Here is a 14008-nt window from a genome sequence, read left to right on the forward strand (position 1 = left end):
TTCCGACTTGTCAGGCGACTTGGTCGCCTGACAAGCCGTGCCCCATTCTGTGCAATTGGAACCGTTCTAATAGGAGCGACTCAAGTCGCTCAGACTTAGAAAAAGGTTCCTGCACTACTTTTGGGCGAAGTCGGAGTGACTTGCATTGACTTCCATTATGTGAAGTCGGTGCAAGCCGCGCCTAAGTCGCGGTGCATTAAGTCGCCCCGAAGTTGTGTCGCCATAGTGTGAACCGACACTGTGAACACGTGCAGCCAAAGAAAAATTTGACAATGTCTCCTTACTGGACTTTTTATAAGTTTTATCTTCCCAAAGAAAAATATCCCCCTCTTCACAATGACGCCTAAATTAGGTCATCAGTTTTCAGCAGCACCTATATTTCTCCCAATGTGGCCCAGGAAAATCAAAAGGTTTGACACCCCTGGCGTATATATTCTTCATCAACATACTTAGTGCAAAATAACTTGTAACAGGCTCTTACGTGAAATGCAAACTGCCCAGAGAAGTCATACATCCCACAAGAGTGCATTAAGCTTAGGGTGTTTCTCACTGCCTCTGGGCTTAACACCCTTTCCCCTGTTATTGGACAGAAGCCACCATTTGCCAAGGTTGCGGCCATCACACTGGCAGATTCACAAGTCACTTCAATGGAACACAACTAAATAGGGGAAAGAAGACATAAAACATTAGTATAATATAGAAAACAACATTTTACCAGGTTTATTAATTTACTGAAAAAAAATAGTCCTACAGAGAAGATGACATGCCTATTTCCACATATCTTAACACCTCCAAGATAATGAAACTAACAGTAATTATATTACCACTAATGTCATTTTAAAGGCTGGCCAAAAGAGACCAGAAGGTCCTGCTTAAAGAAACTAGAAAGTATAGCAATGCAGTCTTAAAAACTGATAGTATTTACATGACAAAATACAGCAAGCTCACAGCTGCCACATAAAAACGGGATAAATATGGCTCGATACTAGGCTATCTGCTATAAATCAATGGTTCTAGGAATAAAGGGACAATTTGCAATTTTCATCCACTATCCTTCACAACCACCCATCAGGAAAGAAATATGAGAACTGACATTGCTTCAGGGCTATCATACTGAACAGTTTGGTGAGTTCCTGATAAGCAACAAGCATGTGCATATTGGGTGTTAGGAAATCGGACAATCACATGCCTGTTCAGGGTCAGTGTCTCCATAGAAGTGAAGCCTGGATAAGAAAAAAAAAAAAAGGACTATGCGCCTTCAAAAAATCAGCAGTGTTAACTATAATCCCATATTTACAAAGGTATCCTTTAAACGAGGAATATTGCAGTTGAGAAATGACTATACATGGTCCTAGGTGTTGCGATTGTATAAGCTTTGTCTCCCTATATTTCTGCTATCCCCATGTGACCACCTTTGTCATCTCCGTTTCTATGTTGGCCATCATATGATGGTTAGTGGACACAGAAAACCCAGTCTTGCCTTCTGTGTACACACCTTGTATCCTTATAACAGTTATGCAGGTACTGTGTTCTCCTTAATAAAATATTACGTTTTTAATTTCTTAAAAAAAAAAAAAACTACCTTCTTGCTGAACCCCATCAGTGTCCCAATCACTGGTGAAGCATTCCATACAAGAATACAGCCAAAAGGGTTCCTCAGGATCTTGGCCAGCAATCTCTTAGGTGTTAGGAATTCCTAAAACCTTTGGGTGGAATACAACACTGAGGACAGGCACCCTGGAATGCTTATACAAGAGTTATGTGAAATATCCATGCCCTTGTTAATTAAAGTACAACTAAAGGCAAACCTTTTTTTAAAGTTGTGGATAGAGGGGAGAGAGATTAGAACCCCGTGTTTTTTTTTTTTTTTCGCGGTCTTTTCCCTCCTTTGTCCGGTTTATCATTATGATTGAAAGTAAAAAAAAAAAAAAAAAAAAAATACCAAATTTTGGGTTGGCACCAGAAAAGTAATAGAAGGCAAATAATCCAATGGGGACACTAGTTCTGGTGACCTGGGGGGGGGTCAAGCGATTCCCTTGATTTACAGGGATTTCCTCAAAATTCCTGTTTTGGGTTTTGGCTACGGGACAGGAAGTTAAGATAAATCTCCCTAATGGGACAAAGAGCAGAAATAAACCTTACAGGGGTTATAACCCTACCTTACCCTATCCAAAATTAATAAAAAGAAAAAAGTTTTGCCTTAAGTCCTACTTTAACACAGAGCTACATTTCATCTAGTATTAATACTTGAAATAAGACTACTGGTAATACCTCATATTGATACATCAAGCCAATTGTACGTTGTCCCTCTAGCTACAGTTCCTGATCACCTACTACTAACATCTCAAATCCCTGTTCTTCATCCAAAGATAGACAGTCAGTGTACATACCATCCCTTCCTCTTTCCCAAAAACTAATGTCAATTTTTACAGACTTGAATCATGCTTGTGTTTATGGAGGACGAAGAAGAGAGAAAATTGTCATTCACACTGAAGTGATGGCTAACTCACATGTTATTACACTACTAATGTTAGGCAAGAGCACCAATACACCCCTGACCTGCATTTTGAGTTAGCGCTTTAGTTTTATCACAATGTGGATAGGAAGTGTATTCAAGATTTCTTGCCTGACACTCTTAGTAGGACAAGGTGTGGGAAAGCTATGTGTGAAAGGCAGCAACCACCGCTCCTTGTTCTCAGACACTAGCAGTGTAAGGAGGCTCCACACATATCACAAATGGCACCGAGGGAGACTTCAATGCAATGATGGATTTACTCATTCACCAAACACCAACTTCTCCCTCAATATGATATGTGTGGGGCAGGTGAATAACAAGAATCATTATTGCAGATACTGGGTGGGCAGTAAATTCTGTAAGGTAGAGGATGAATTAAGCAGACAGACATGGTCAAGTGCACAGGTGCTACACACAGACAGTGCCAAGATAGGGTATGTGGGCATATATAGAATGACCTAACCACATCTATTAAGGCTAAAATTTCAGGATCTGCAAGAGTGCATCTGTATCCACCATGTGGTGACTGCAGGATGGATGGAGATCATCACAGAAATTTTTTTTATCATGTTGGGAACACAATATAAAAACGCAATGACATTTTTGCAAGTGCTAAATGCACTAATAATGAAGGGAGCAATGTCCAAAATTGGAGCATGCAGGGTCCATGGTGCATCTGGCTCTTACAGTAGTGCCAGGCAGAGGGGCACTGGAGCCGTTATTACATTGTGCACGAAACCTTTAAGAGAAAAAAAAACATAACTAAAGATTTTTAAAGCATTTTCTGATGTCCACTCGACTGTGATGTCAATTAGCTTACCTGGAAATAAAAGTCTAAGATTCCAACCATATCGGTGTGCTCTGGAAAACACTGGTTAAGAAGAAAAAAAGAACAAAAATGATGCTATAGAACAGTCAATATAAAACAACTTTAATGTAAAAATACACAAAACGTGCTACACAAGACCCAAGTCCAAGACCTGGAGCAAAATAAGCCTTGACTAAATATCAACTTGTATAAGCGGAACTTCGCTCTCTCAATCAACATTGACTATTTTTAATCATTATGCTGCTAACTTTAGTAAATACATAGGCAAGTATAATATATTTACTTGTTTTTAACTTTTTTTTTTTACATTTCTTCAGTTACTTCCTGGTTTCCAGGCCTAGTAAAATGATGTCATACATCCCAGGAGTCTTCAGGAGGGAAGGAGGGGTTTTCTCTGCTAAGCATACCCTCCTACCTGCATGCCTGAGCTAATGGCAGATGAATTCCAGGAAGTAGATGCTACATGAACCACTGCACTTACTCAAGATGCCCACCGTCAGAAATGCTAGGAGGGTGTTTTTCAAAGTGATTTCCTAGCAAAATAAAGCATGGTGACATGGCTGGGTGGGTGAGTTTGCTTTAAATATTAAAAATTAATTAAAAATATCATTTTTGGTTTGTGGTGCTCAGATGCAGCGTAGTAGCACTTTATTAGTATTTATTATGTTAGATATATATGTTAAATATATTTAAAGAAAAAAAAAAGGCAGGTACGGATTTTGCTTTTATGCTGGTCATACGACATATGCAGCTAATTAAAAAAAAAACCCTTACTCAAAATAAAGCTGCCCTTTATGTAGCCTCACAGTCAAATCCCCAAGGACAAATACTTATGTGCAGTTGTATACCAGAGATCTTTATTGTGCAGTCCTGTATGGAGTTACACCCTTTTTCTTAAACATAGTCCTGGCTGGGCCCTGTGCTTACCATATATAGGTGAATCTCAAAAAAATTGAATATCAAAAAGGTAATTTATAATCATCAAAATTAAAAGAAAGAAATGCTTGAAATAGATCACTCTACGTGTAATGAATTTATATAATATACGATTTTCACTTTTTGAATTGAACTGCTAAAAGAAATTAACTTTAACGATATTCTAATTTTTTGAGATGTACTGTGAATATAAAAAGTCTACACACCCCTGTTAAAATGTCAGGTATCTGCGATGTAAAAAAAATGAGACAAGGATAAATAATTTCAGAACTTTTTCCACCTTTAAAGCAACCTATAAACTGTACAAATTGAAATATTTTAGGTGGAGGGAAGTAAAAATAACAAACTAAAATAATATGGTTGTATAAGTGTAAGTATGCACACCCATAAACTAATACTTTGTTAAAGCATCTTTTAATTTTATTACAGCACTCAGTCTTTTTGGGTATGAGTCTATCAGCATGGCACATATTGACTTGGCAAGATTTGCCCACTCTTCTTTGCAAAAACACTCCAAATCTGTCAGATTGCGAGGACACAGGTCTGGGCTTTGGCTGGGGCATTCCAAAACTTGAATTTCCTTCTGGTGACGCCATTCCTTGTTGATTTGGATGTATTCTTTGGGTCGTCATGCTGAAAGATGAAGTTCCTCTTCATGTTCAGCTTTCTAACAGAAGCCTAAATACTGACGGGTGTTTGTAACGGTTCATAATTCTCTCTACCTTGACTAAGGCCCCTGTTCCAGTTGTAGTAAAACAGCCCCAAAAGCAAAGCATTATACTGCCACCACCATGCTTCACTGTGGGTATGGTGTTCTTTTGGTGATGTGCAGTGTTGTTTTTGCGCCAAACATATCTTTTGGAATTATTGCCAAAAAGTTCAACCTTGGTTTCATCAGACCATAACACATTTTCCCACATGCTTTTGGGAGACTTCAGATGCGTTTTTGCAAAATTTAGCCAGGGTTGGATGTTTTTCTTCATAAGAAAAAGGCTTCCATCTTGCCGATCTACCCCATAGACCAGACACATAAAGAATACGGGAGATTGTTGTCACATGTACCACACAGCCAGTACTTGCCAGATATTCCTGCAGCTCCTTTAATGTTGCTGTAGGCCTCTTGGCAGCCTCCCTGATCAGTTTTCTTCTCTTTTCCATCAATTTTAGAGGGATGTCCAGTAAGTTCTTGGTAAGGTCACTGTTGTGCCATATTTTCTCCACTTGATGACTGCCTTCTCTGTGTTCCATAGTATATCGAATGTCTTGGATATTCTTTTCTACCCTTCTCCTGACTGATACCTTTTAACAATGATACCTTTTAACAATGAGAGCCCTCTGATGCTTTGGAAGCTCTCTGAAGACCATGGCTTTTTCTGTAGGATGCAACTAAGAAAATGTCAGGAAAGACCTACTAGAACAGCTGAACTTTATATGGAGTTAATCAGAGGCACTTTAAATGATGACAGGTGTGTACTGACTCCTATTTAACACGAGTTTGAATGTGACTGCTTAATTCTGAAAACAGCTACATTCACAGTTATAAGAGGGTGTGCACACTTATGCAACCACATTATTTTAGTTTTTACTTTTACTACTCCCCCCCATTAAAAAAAAATGTCAGTTTGTTTTTGATTGAGTTGTACAGTTTGTAGGTCACACTAAAGGTGAAATCTTAGTCTCATTTTTTTTTACATCACAGAAACCGAAAATTGTAACAGGGGTGTGTAGACTTTTTATATCCACTGCACCTTTATATTTCAATAATTATATTCCAAATAAAGAACAGAGCTATCCATGAGAATGAACGTGAACTGTAGGTGTGTAGGCACAGAAAGTAAAGTCAATTTTGAAGAGAACACGAAGCAGCACTGGGCAAGGCTGCATAGTGAAGATCTTAAGAGCAGGACTGCAGGTAAGAGGCTGCATAGTGAAGATCTTAAGAGCAAGACTGCAGGTAAGTATCCATCCATTGGGAATCCCCCATTAGGGAAATTCAAAACTGACAAAGTCACTAAAGTCTAGTACACACGGGCTAATGTCGGGCCAATGGCTGAGAGCAATGACTGGAGTGTCATCAACTTAATAAATGCAAGCAAATTTACAGAAAAAAAAATCAAGTATTTTAAATGCTTACTTCCAGCGTTTTCCTTTTAAAATAAATATGGTTTATTCACTTGCATTATATCTTTGAAAAGCTGGAAGAATGTTATTGCTTCTCAAGAATAAATCCCCTAGCACAGCTCCTTCCTTACACATCACAGCCCTCTCCTGTTCAGGGAGTATCTAATTACTGTCTGCACTGATCCAGCATCTCCGCTATTTCCCTAACCATTCCGCATAACTTTTTATGTGGCTGATGGGGAGGAATGACGTCATAGAGTGTCACTTGAGTGACAGCGCTGGGGCTGCTGACATCAAATCCAAGTTAGCAGCACCCCGCAGCAGTCTCAGGAATTTTGGATGTCTGTGCACGGGAGGATTTTACATGTCAATAACATACATAAAATACATTAAATGCACAAATACTCTTAGGGAAACACTGCTGTTGAAATGAATGGTCTGGCAACAGGGTCACTTTAAACTCTTACACACTGGTGTAACCAGAAGGCTTTGCAATTGAAGAGACAAGAACTCACTGCTCAAGGTGGTGTAATTGCCTGATGACTCACACCGGTGCATGCCCCGGCTCGCCTCCGTGAAAACTTGATAAAGGAAAAGGAATTGGAATTGGCAGCACTTCAGGTTGAGTCAAAATCCAGATTTATTGACTGGACATCCAAAAGGTAATACCTTGTCACGATTGTCATATTTGGATGTCCAGTCAATAAATCTGGATTTTGACTCAACCTGGAGTGCTGCCAATTCCTTTTCCTTTAACCAGAAGGCTGCTCTGAAGTAGAAACTTATTTTATAATGGTATATATTGAATATTCACTTTATGTATTAGTCACAAAGTAATTTCTGAATTCAGCCACCCATGTGGATGTCAAATTGGATTAATTAAGATTTATCACAAATAGACTGCAATACAGTAACCAAAAGGTGACTGCAACACCTAACCACACCTTCTTCTGACCAGGTTTATGGAAATGACCAGCAAAGAAAACCTGCATTTTTCACATCCAAACTTCATTACTCACTCTATACTGTAGATATATCATGCACAGATGCTATAAATATGCATATTTAAGCAGCAAATCAACCCATCAATCAAAAAATCAAAAAAAATCAAACAGCACAAAGCTGACCCAAAATAATAATGTCAACTGTTCCTCCACTAGAGCAATTCAGAGAATAACTAATGCAAATCTGATGCCATTTAACAGAATAATAATAATAAATAAAAGGCAGAAACATCTAAGACCAGGTGGGGATAGAAAATACAAAAATTAAACATCATGCAGAATTTATCTAAGATGCAGCCACCTCTTATTCTGACTTCACTGAGTGACATAACCATTTTTGAGCTAGGTGTCCATTAAACTGCATATAAAAAAAGGCCAACCTTTTTTTCTTTTAAATAGTATCCAATGGCAAAATTTCTGTCTCCGCTTTCTCGCTCAGACTGGAACCTAAAAAGGTATACAGACATAATGATCAATACACAATGTACAAAAATATTAAACAAAATTTACAAAATGTTAGAAACATACAGTCCCAAATTGTTCCATTCATACACCGCTATAATGTACAAACAAAAGCTCAAATCTATTTTTAATTATTATGTTGCTAGCATTAGTAGGAAAGGATAGCTTATTTACTAGTTTAAAATTATTTTTTTTTTTTACATTTCGTCAGTTACTTCCAGGTTTCCAGGCCTAGGCAAGTGTCGTCATTCCTCCCGAGGAAGCTAAGGGCAGATGGATTCCAGGAAGTAAATGCTACATGAATCCTCTGCCCTTACTCAAGATGGCCATGGTCAGAAATGCCAAGGGGGGCATTTTTCAAAGTGATATCTAGGCAAAACAAAGCATGGAGAGATGGATGGATGGGTGAGTTTGCTTTGAATATTAACTACTTCAATACAGGGCACTTTGACCCCCTTCCTGCCCAGGCCAATTTTCAGCTTTTAGCGCTGTTGCATTTTGATTGACAATTGCGTGGTCATGCAACACGTTAGCTGGGGAACCTCCTGATATTTTCGAGAGAGATTCCTGGATAACTGACAACACCAATTTGAGGACCCACAGGGGTAATGGAGACTGCACTGAAGGAACCAAGTGTTGAGCTCCCTGGATAAAAAGGTACACACCAAGGAATGTGTGGCCAATGGACGTAGAAAGAAAACGGGCAAGGTCGAAACCTCGCCCCTGGTGGTACTCAAGACCAGGCGCTGCTAAACCCCCATTGGAGGAAAGCCTAGATCCGAGCCACCGAAAAAGGAGCGAGGAAGAACCCCTAAAGACTCACACCACACAACGTATGTCTTCAAAGTACGTTGGTAGATTTTCCTAGAGGTAGATTTTTAACCTTTAACAGCGTAGGAATCACCGATTCAGACAAACCTCTATCCTTCAGCACCTGGCTTTCAACAGAAAAGCCATTACAACAGTGACTGTAAAGCAGGATGGAAGATTGGCCCTTGGGACTGCAGATCTTCTCTGAGAGGAAGTCTCCAAGGATCATCGGAGACCAGTCGTACCAGATCGCAGTACCAAGACTGGCGAGGCCAGTCTGGAGCCACTAGAAAGCCTGGAATCTCTTGCTGCCTTGATCCTGCACAGGTGTCTTGGCAGAAGTCTGAGTGGGGGAAAGGCATAAATCAGATGATACTGATGCCAAGGAGCCACTAATGCGTCTGCGGCGTTGGCCAGAGGATCCCGAGACCATGCCACAAACATCTGCACATTCCAAGGAATGAGTACAGCAGAGAGGACTGGAACGATCATTTTGGTCACCTTAGAATGCCAGCTACTTCCCGATCCGCCAGGACACTTGTGTCCCCATAGTGATTGATATAGGCCACGGCCGTGGCATTGTCCAACTGAATTCATACTGGACACCCCTGAAGACAAATTGTTTATTGATCCAGACAAAGTCTGATCGCTCTGAGTTCCAGTACAGTGATCGGCAGTCAAGACTCTTCCCGAGTCCAGACCCCCTGAGCACAAGCTGTGCCGAGGACACCTCCCCACTCAGACAGGCTGGCATCCTTGGGGACAACCGCCCAGTACAAGGGGAGAAGGATTGCCCTGTTGAAGTGCTGGAGAACAAAGCCACATCTAGAGACTTTGGATTCTTGTCCAATGTCACCAGAATCTCTTTTTGCAGAGATCTCGTGTGGAACTGCGCAAACGGAACCGCCACAAAGGTAGACCCCATTAGGCCCAGCACCCACATGCAAGCCTGGAGGGAAGACCGTCTGCTGGACAACAGAAGCTGAATTGCCTCCTGCAATTTCTGGAGTTTTTCCGGAGGAAGCAACACTCTGGCTGAGGCCGAATCAACCCAGAAGTTTTGTGGAGGCAACCAGAGTAGAATTCTGAAGGTATAGAATCCAACCAAACTTCAATGGTTGCCATCAAAAATTAAACCACCCCCACAGCACCACCCCTTCCAAGGGAGGTGACAAGCTGGCTGCATGGCCTAGTAGGCCACAAGCCGCGGCCTAAATTTGTGTGGAGGCCCAGCCGCAAGTGCACTCATCCCAGCCAGGCTCACTGGGGCCGCCCCCCCAACAGAGGCCGACTCAGCCGCATGGCCTAGGAGGCCGCACGCCGCGGCCTATATTTTTGTGGATGCCAAGCCGTCTGGGCCTGAACCTCAGCGGAGCCAACCACCCAGGGGCAGCATAGGAAAGGGCAGATACCCAAAAAGGAGGTAGTGGCTTCAGCCAAACTCACTGGGGCTGCCCCACATAGCTCCCGACCAGTAGGCTGCAAAGCCGCAACCTAAATTTGGGGCCACGTGAGGCGCGGATGCGTTGATGCCAAACCGTCTACTCCCCCAGCCCAAAAACTGCAGCAGGGAGCCCAGAGGACATCCCTGCCCTAGTCACCAACCCCCAGGGTAGCAGGGGAATCCTGCTTAACCCCCTGTTATGCACAGGGAAAAACAGAAAAACATGGTCAGAAGGAACTCCAACAAGCCCCCCTTAAGAGCCTGTGGCAAAAGCCAGCTCATAACCTCATAATCACAGTGACCACAGAATTTTTAGAGGGCTGGGGGGAGGGGGTCCCAGGAAGGGGCCCACATCCACCCCAAAACCCTCCAGGGGTACAGGGGGGACAGCTACTTTACATACCAGGAACAGGATGGGCACCGCTCCTGACAGACCACTGCTCCATTAGGATGTGAGCAGCTGTCGACCAGGAGGAACGCTGTGACTCAGGCCGAGGCCAGGTTGTATGCACCCTTGCGAGACATTTAACTTGCAGGCCAGCCCCTGTCCAGTAGGGTTATTTCGTGGCCGACCTAGCGCAGAGCTGAGGCCTGTGTGCGCTTGCTGGCCAGACTGGGGGGATCCTCTGGATCTAGATTATCCAGTCCCTTGCCTAGTACGGCAGTTGAAAGATTCTCACAGGAACAAAATCCCAAAGATAGGAAAAAATCCATTTAAAAAGGAAAAAAATTGGCAGCACCAGAGATCCCAGCAAGGCACTAGGTCCTTACTCCTTACTGAGCAGAAAAAATGAGGTGCCTATAGCAGAGTGTGGGTGTATACCCCCTGGGACTGCCCATAGGCATATTCAAGCTTTTACCTGCCTAGTGTCCTACTCCTGTAGGGGGCAGAATAACCCAATGGTTAAGAATCAGGAGCTGTGTGTCAATGAACGAAAGTGAAATATTTAAGGTTTGTGGATTTTAAATAATTCTCTAGTAAAAAAAAAAAAAAAAAAAAAAAAAAAAGCAGGTTTTTAAATATATGGAAGACGTGTCAGAGTTGGCACGGGAAGTTAACTATAAAGCCTGAAAAGATCCCAAATCAATCTACTAGGCCAGTGGTGGCGAACCTTGGCACGCCAGATGTTTTAGAACTACATTTCCCTTGATGCTCATGCACTCTGTAGTGTAGTTGCACTAGGCTCATCAGGCTCTAAAAGGAAGCACACCTATTTCCCATAAACAACGCATTATCTTCATATAGAGCCATTTTCTCTTCCAAGTCCCCTCTTTTGAATCCCACTATAGATGGATCTAGGCATATAGCAGCTGTCAATGGCCACAGTAAATAATAAAAGGGAAAGAAGGCATCCTTGCCTAGTACCACCATACAGGAAAAATGGCCCTGACAGGGGATTATTAACTCTTATTGGAGTGATCGTTGCTTGGTATAATAGCTTCGCCCAGGTGATAAAACCGGTACCTAAATTAAATCTTTTTCCAATACAAATAAGGCCATTCAACACTATCAAAAGTCTTAGTTGCATCTAATGAAAGAATAACTATTTCCTGGGTTAAACACTGGGAGTTGAAGATTTAAGTACAATCATCTAAGGTTAACAGCTGTGGACCTATTTGGGATGAGCCCTGATTGATCTGGGTGTATTCATTTTTTTTTTAGACTCGGTTCACACTGATGTGGTGCGAATTGATGTGGATTTACAGTGATTTCTGATGGGACTGGGCATAGCTGGAGATTAACCACTTGCCACCCAAACCAATTCTGACACTTCTCTCCTACATGTAAAAATCATCATTTTTTTTTGCTAGAAATTACTCAGAACCCCCAAACACACACACACACACACACACACACACACACTATATATATATATATATATATATATATATATTTTTTAGCAGAGACCCTAAGGAATAAAATGGCAGTCATTGCAGTTTTTTATGTCACACGGTATTTGTGCAGCGATTTTTTGGGGAAAAAAAAAACACCTTCATGAATAAAAAAAAATAAAATAGAGCAAAAAAAAAAAAAAAAATGCAACAAAAAAACAAAAACACAATATTTACCCCAATTTTTTTGTATAATGTGAAAGACGATGTTACATCGAGTAGATAAACAACATGTCGCGCTTTAAAATTGGGCACACTCGTGGAATGACACCAAACCTCTGTACTTAAAAATCTCCATAGGCTGCGCCTTTTACAGGTTACCAACTTAGACTTACAGAGGAGGTCTAGCGCTAGAATTATTGCTTTCGCTCTACCAATAGCAGTGATACCTTGCATGGTTTGAACTATGTGTGGTTCGAATGTCGTTTACATATGTGGGAATGACCGACGTATGCGTTCGCTTCCATTGTTTATTTTTCACACTTTTCCTTTAATTTTTTTTGGCTATGTTAGAAAGCCTGAAAACGTACAAATAAAATACATAAAAATCTCAGGTTTCCCAGCAAAAAAAAAAAAACGCAAGTGCATCTGCCGGCGCCGGAAGTGATGTCATGACATTGCTTCTGGCCTCCGAGGGTCATAGATATGGCCAGGGACTATATGGCCAGTTCTATGTAAACTGCTGCCACCGGCGGATTCATTCTCCAGCTCCCCAATCACACGGGCGAGAGGGGAGAAGCACCGTAGGGCAGCGATGAGGACGTCCCCTTCCGCCACCTGTAAAAGCAATCAAGTGGCTAAACAGTTGCTATGATTGCTTTTACATTGCAGGGAATCGCCTGCTGAAAAAAGATATCTGGATGATGCATGCATTCAGATATCACCATTTCAAGCCCCTGACGTCATAGAACATCAAGACAGGGGAAGTGGTTAAAGTCGCAGCACAACCGCACAAAACTTGCACAGGACCTTTTGTTTAACCGGATCAAAATTGCACTGCATCGATGTGAATGGCCTTTATAGAAAAAGTATTTTCAGATGGCAGGTCTATGCCTTTCCAGTTGCATCAGATTTGCATCAGTGTGAACACTGCCTAAAAGGTAAACTTTATTGTTTTTTTATTTACAGAAGAAAAACAGTTGTAGAGCATGTATAGATAAGAAAAGTACAATTAAACATGTCCATAAAATATAGCAGTACAGTGAGAGAAAAAAAAAAAACAGCCAAGTATAGGTGTATAAATTTAGCTCCCACTGCTGTCTCAGCCAATGAGGAGGGAGAGTCCCTGGACTGAGGGGGCTGCTGAACAGAAGGTTTTTTTACCTTCATGCATAGAATGCATGAAGGTAGAAAACCTTGAGCCTTTACAACCACTTTAACTATTTTGCATTTGCCTTTACCCTATTGATATACTGTAGAATCTTTGCAGCTACATGTGTCTGAGAGTAACCTCAGCCTGCACTGTGGCTGCACTGATGGCTCATTCCTGTTCTGTAATCAAGGGACATTTTTCAGCACAGCTGAAATGTAATCATGGTACTCAAGTGAAAAAAAAAAAAAAAAAAAAAAAGACTACAGCTCCCCCTGCTGGCTGGATAGAAAGCTAGATAACATTAAAGGGCACTATTCAAATTTTGTTTTTCAGTTTTTTGTCCTGACCATAATACACAAAGGATATATGAAAAAAACACCATACATGACTTTTTCAATAAATGTAAACTAAAGATTATACACATTTTAAATTATTTTTTTATGTACTTACGTAGCATTACTAAACCCAACATATTCATTGCCAGCCATTTTATTGAGAAACTGCATGACCTATAAAAGTAGAAGACATCAGATGTTAAAGCGAGTTCTAGTCACCTGTGGAAAAAATAAAAAAGACAGCAGCTACAACAACTGTAGCTGCTGACTTTTTAAAAACAGCTACTCACCTGTCCCACGATCCAGAGGTGTGCTCTCCCCAGTCGGTCTCACCCGGCATCTTCACT

At 41.3% G+C, this 14008-nt stretch overlaps 1 protein-coding gene across 3 annotated transcripts in view; it reads right to left on the reverse strand.

The window, feature by feature from the left end:
• Positions 1 to 14008, reverse strand: part of GLS (glutaminase) — a 195120-nt gene that overhangs the window by 81223 nt on the left and 99889 nt on the right. For all 3 annotated transcript variants that reach the window (XM_082260717.1, XM_082260719.1, XM_082260718.1), the window contains exons 9-12: positions 13777 to 13835; positions 7786 to 7852; positions 3336 to 3386; positions 482 to 658 (exon numbers count right to left, since the gene is read on the reverse strand). In XM_082260717.1, coding sequence (XP_082116843.1) covers positions 482 to 658; positions 3336 to 3386; positions 7786 to 7852; positions 13777 to 13835 — 354 coding nt within the window. The remainder of the gene's footprint in view (positions 1 to 481; positions 659 to 3335; positions 3387 to 7785; positions 7853 to 13776; positions 13836 to 14008) is intronic.

The sequence above is a fragment of the Pelophylax lessonae genome, assembly GCF_965119305.1.
Source record: "Pelophylax lessonae genome assembly, chromosome: 6".
In the NCBI taxonomy this organism is placed as follows: Eukaryota; Metazoa; Chordata; class Amphibia; order Anura; family Ranidae; genus Pelophylax; species Pelophylax lessonae.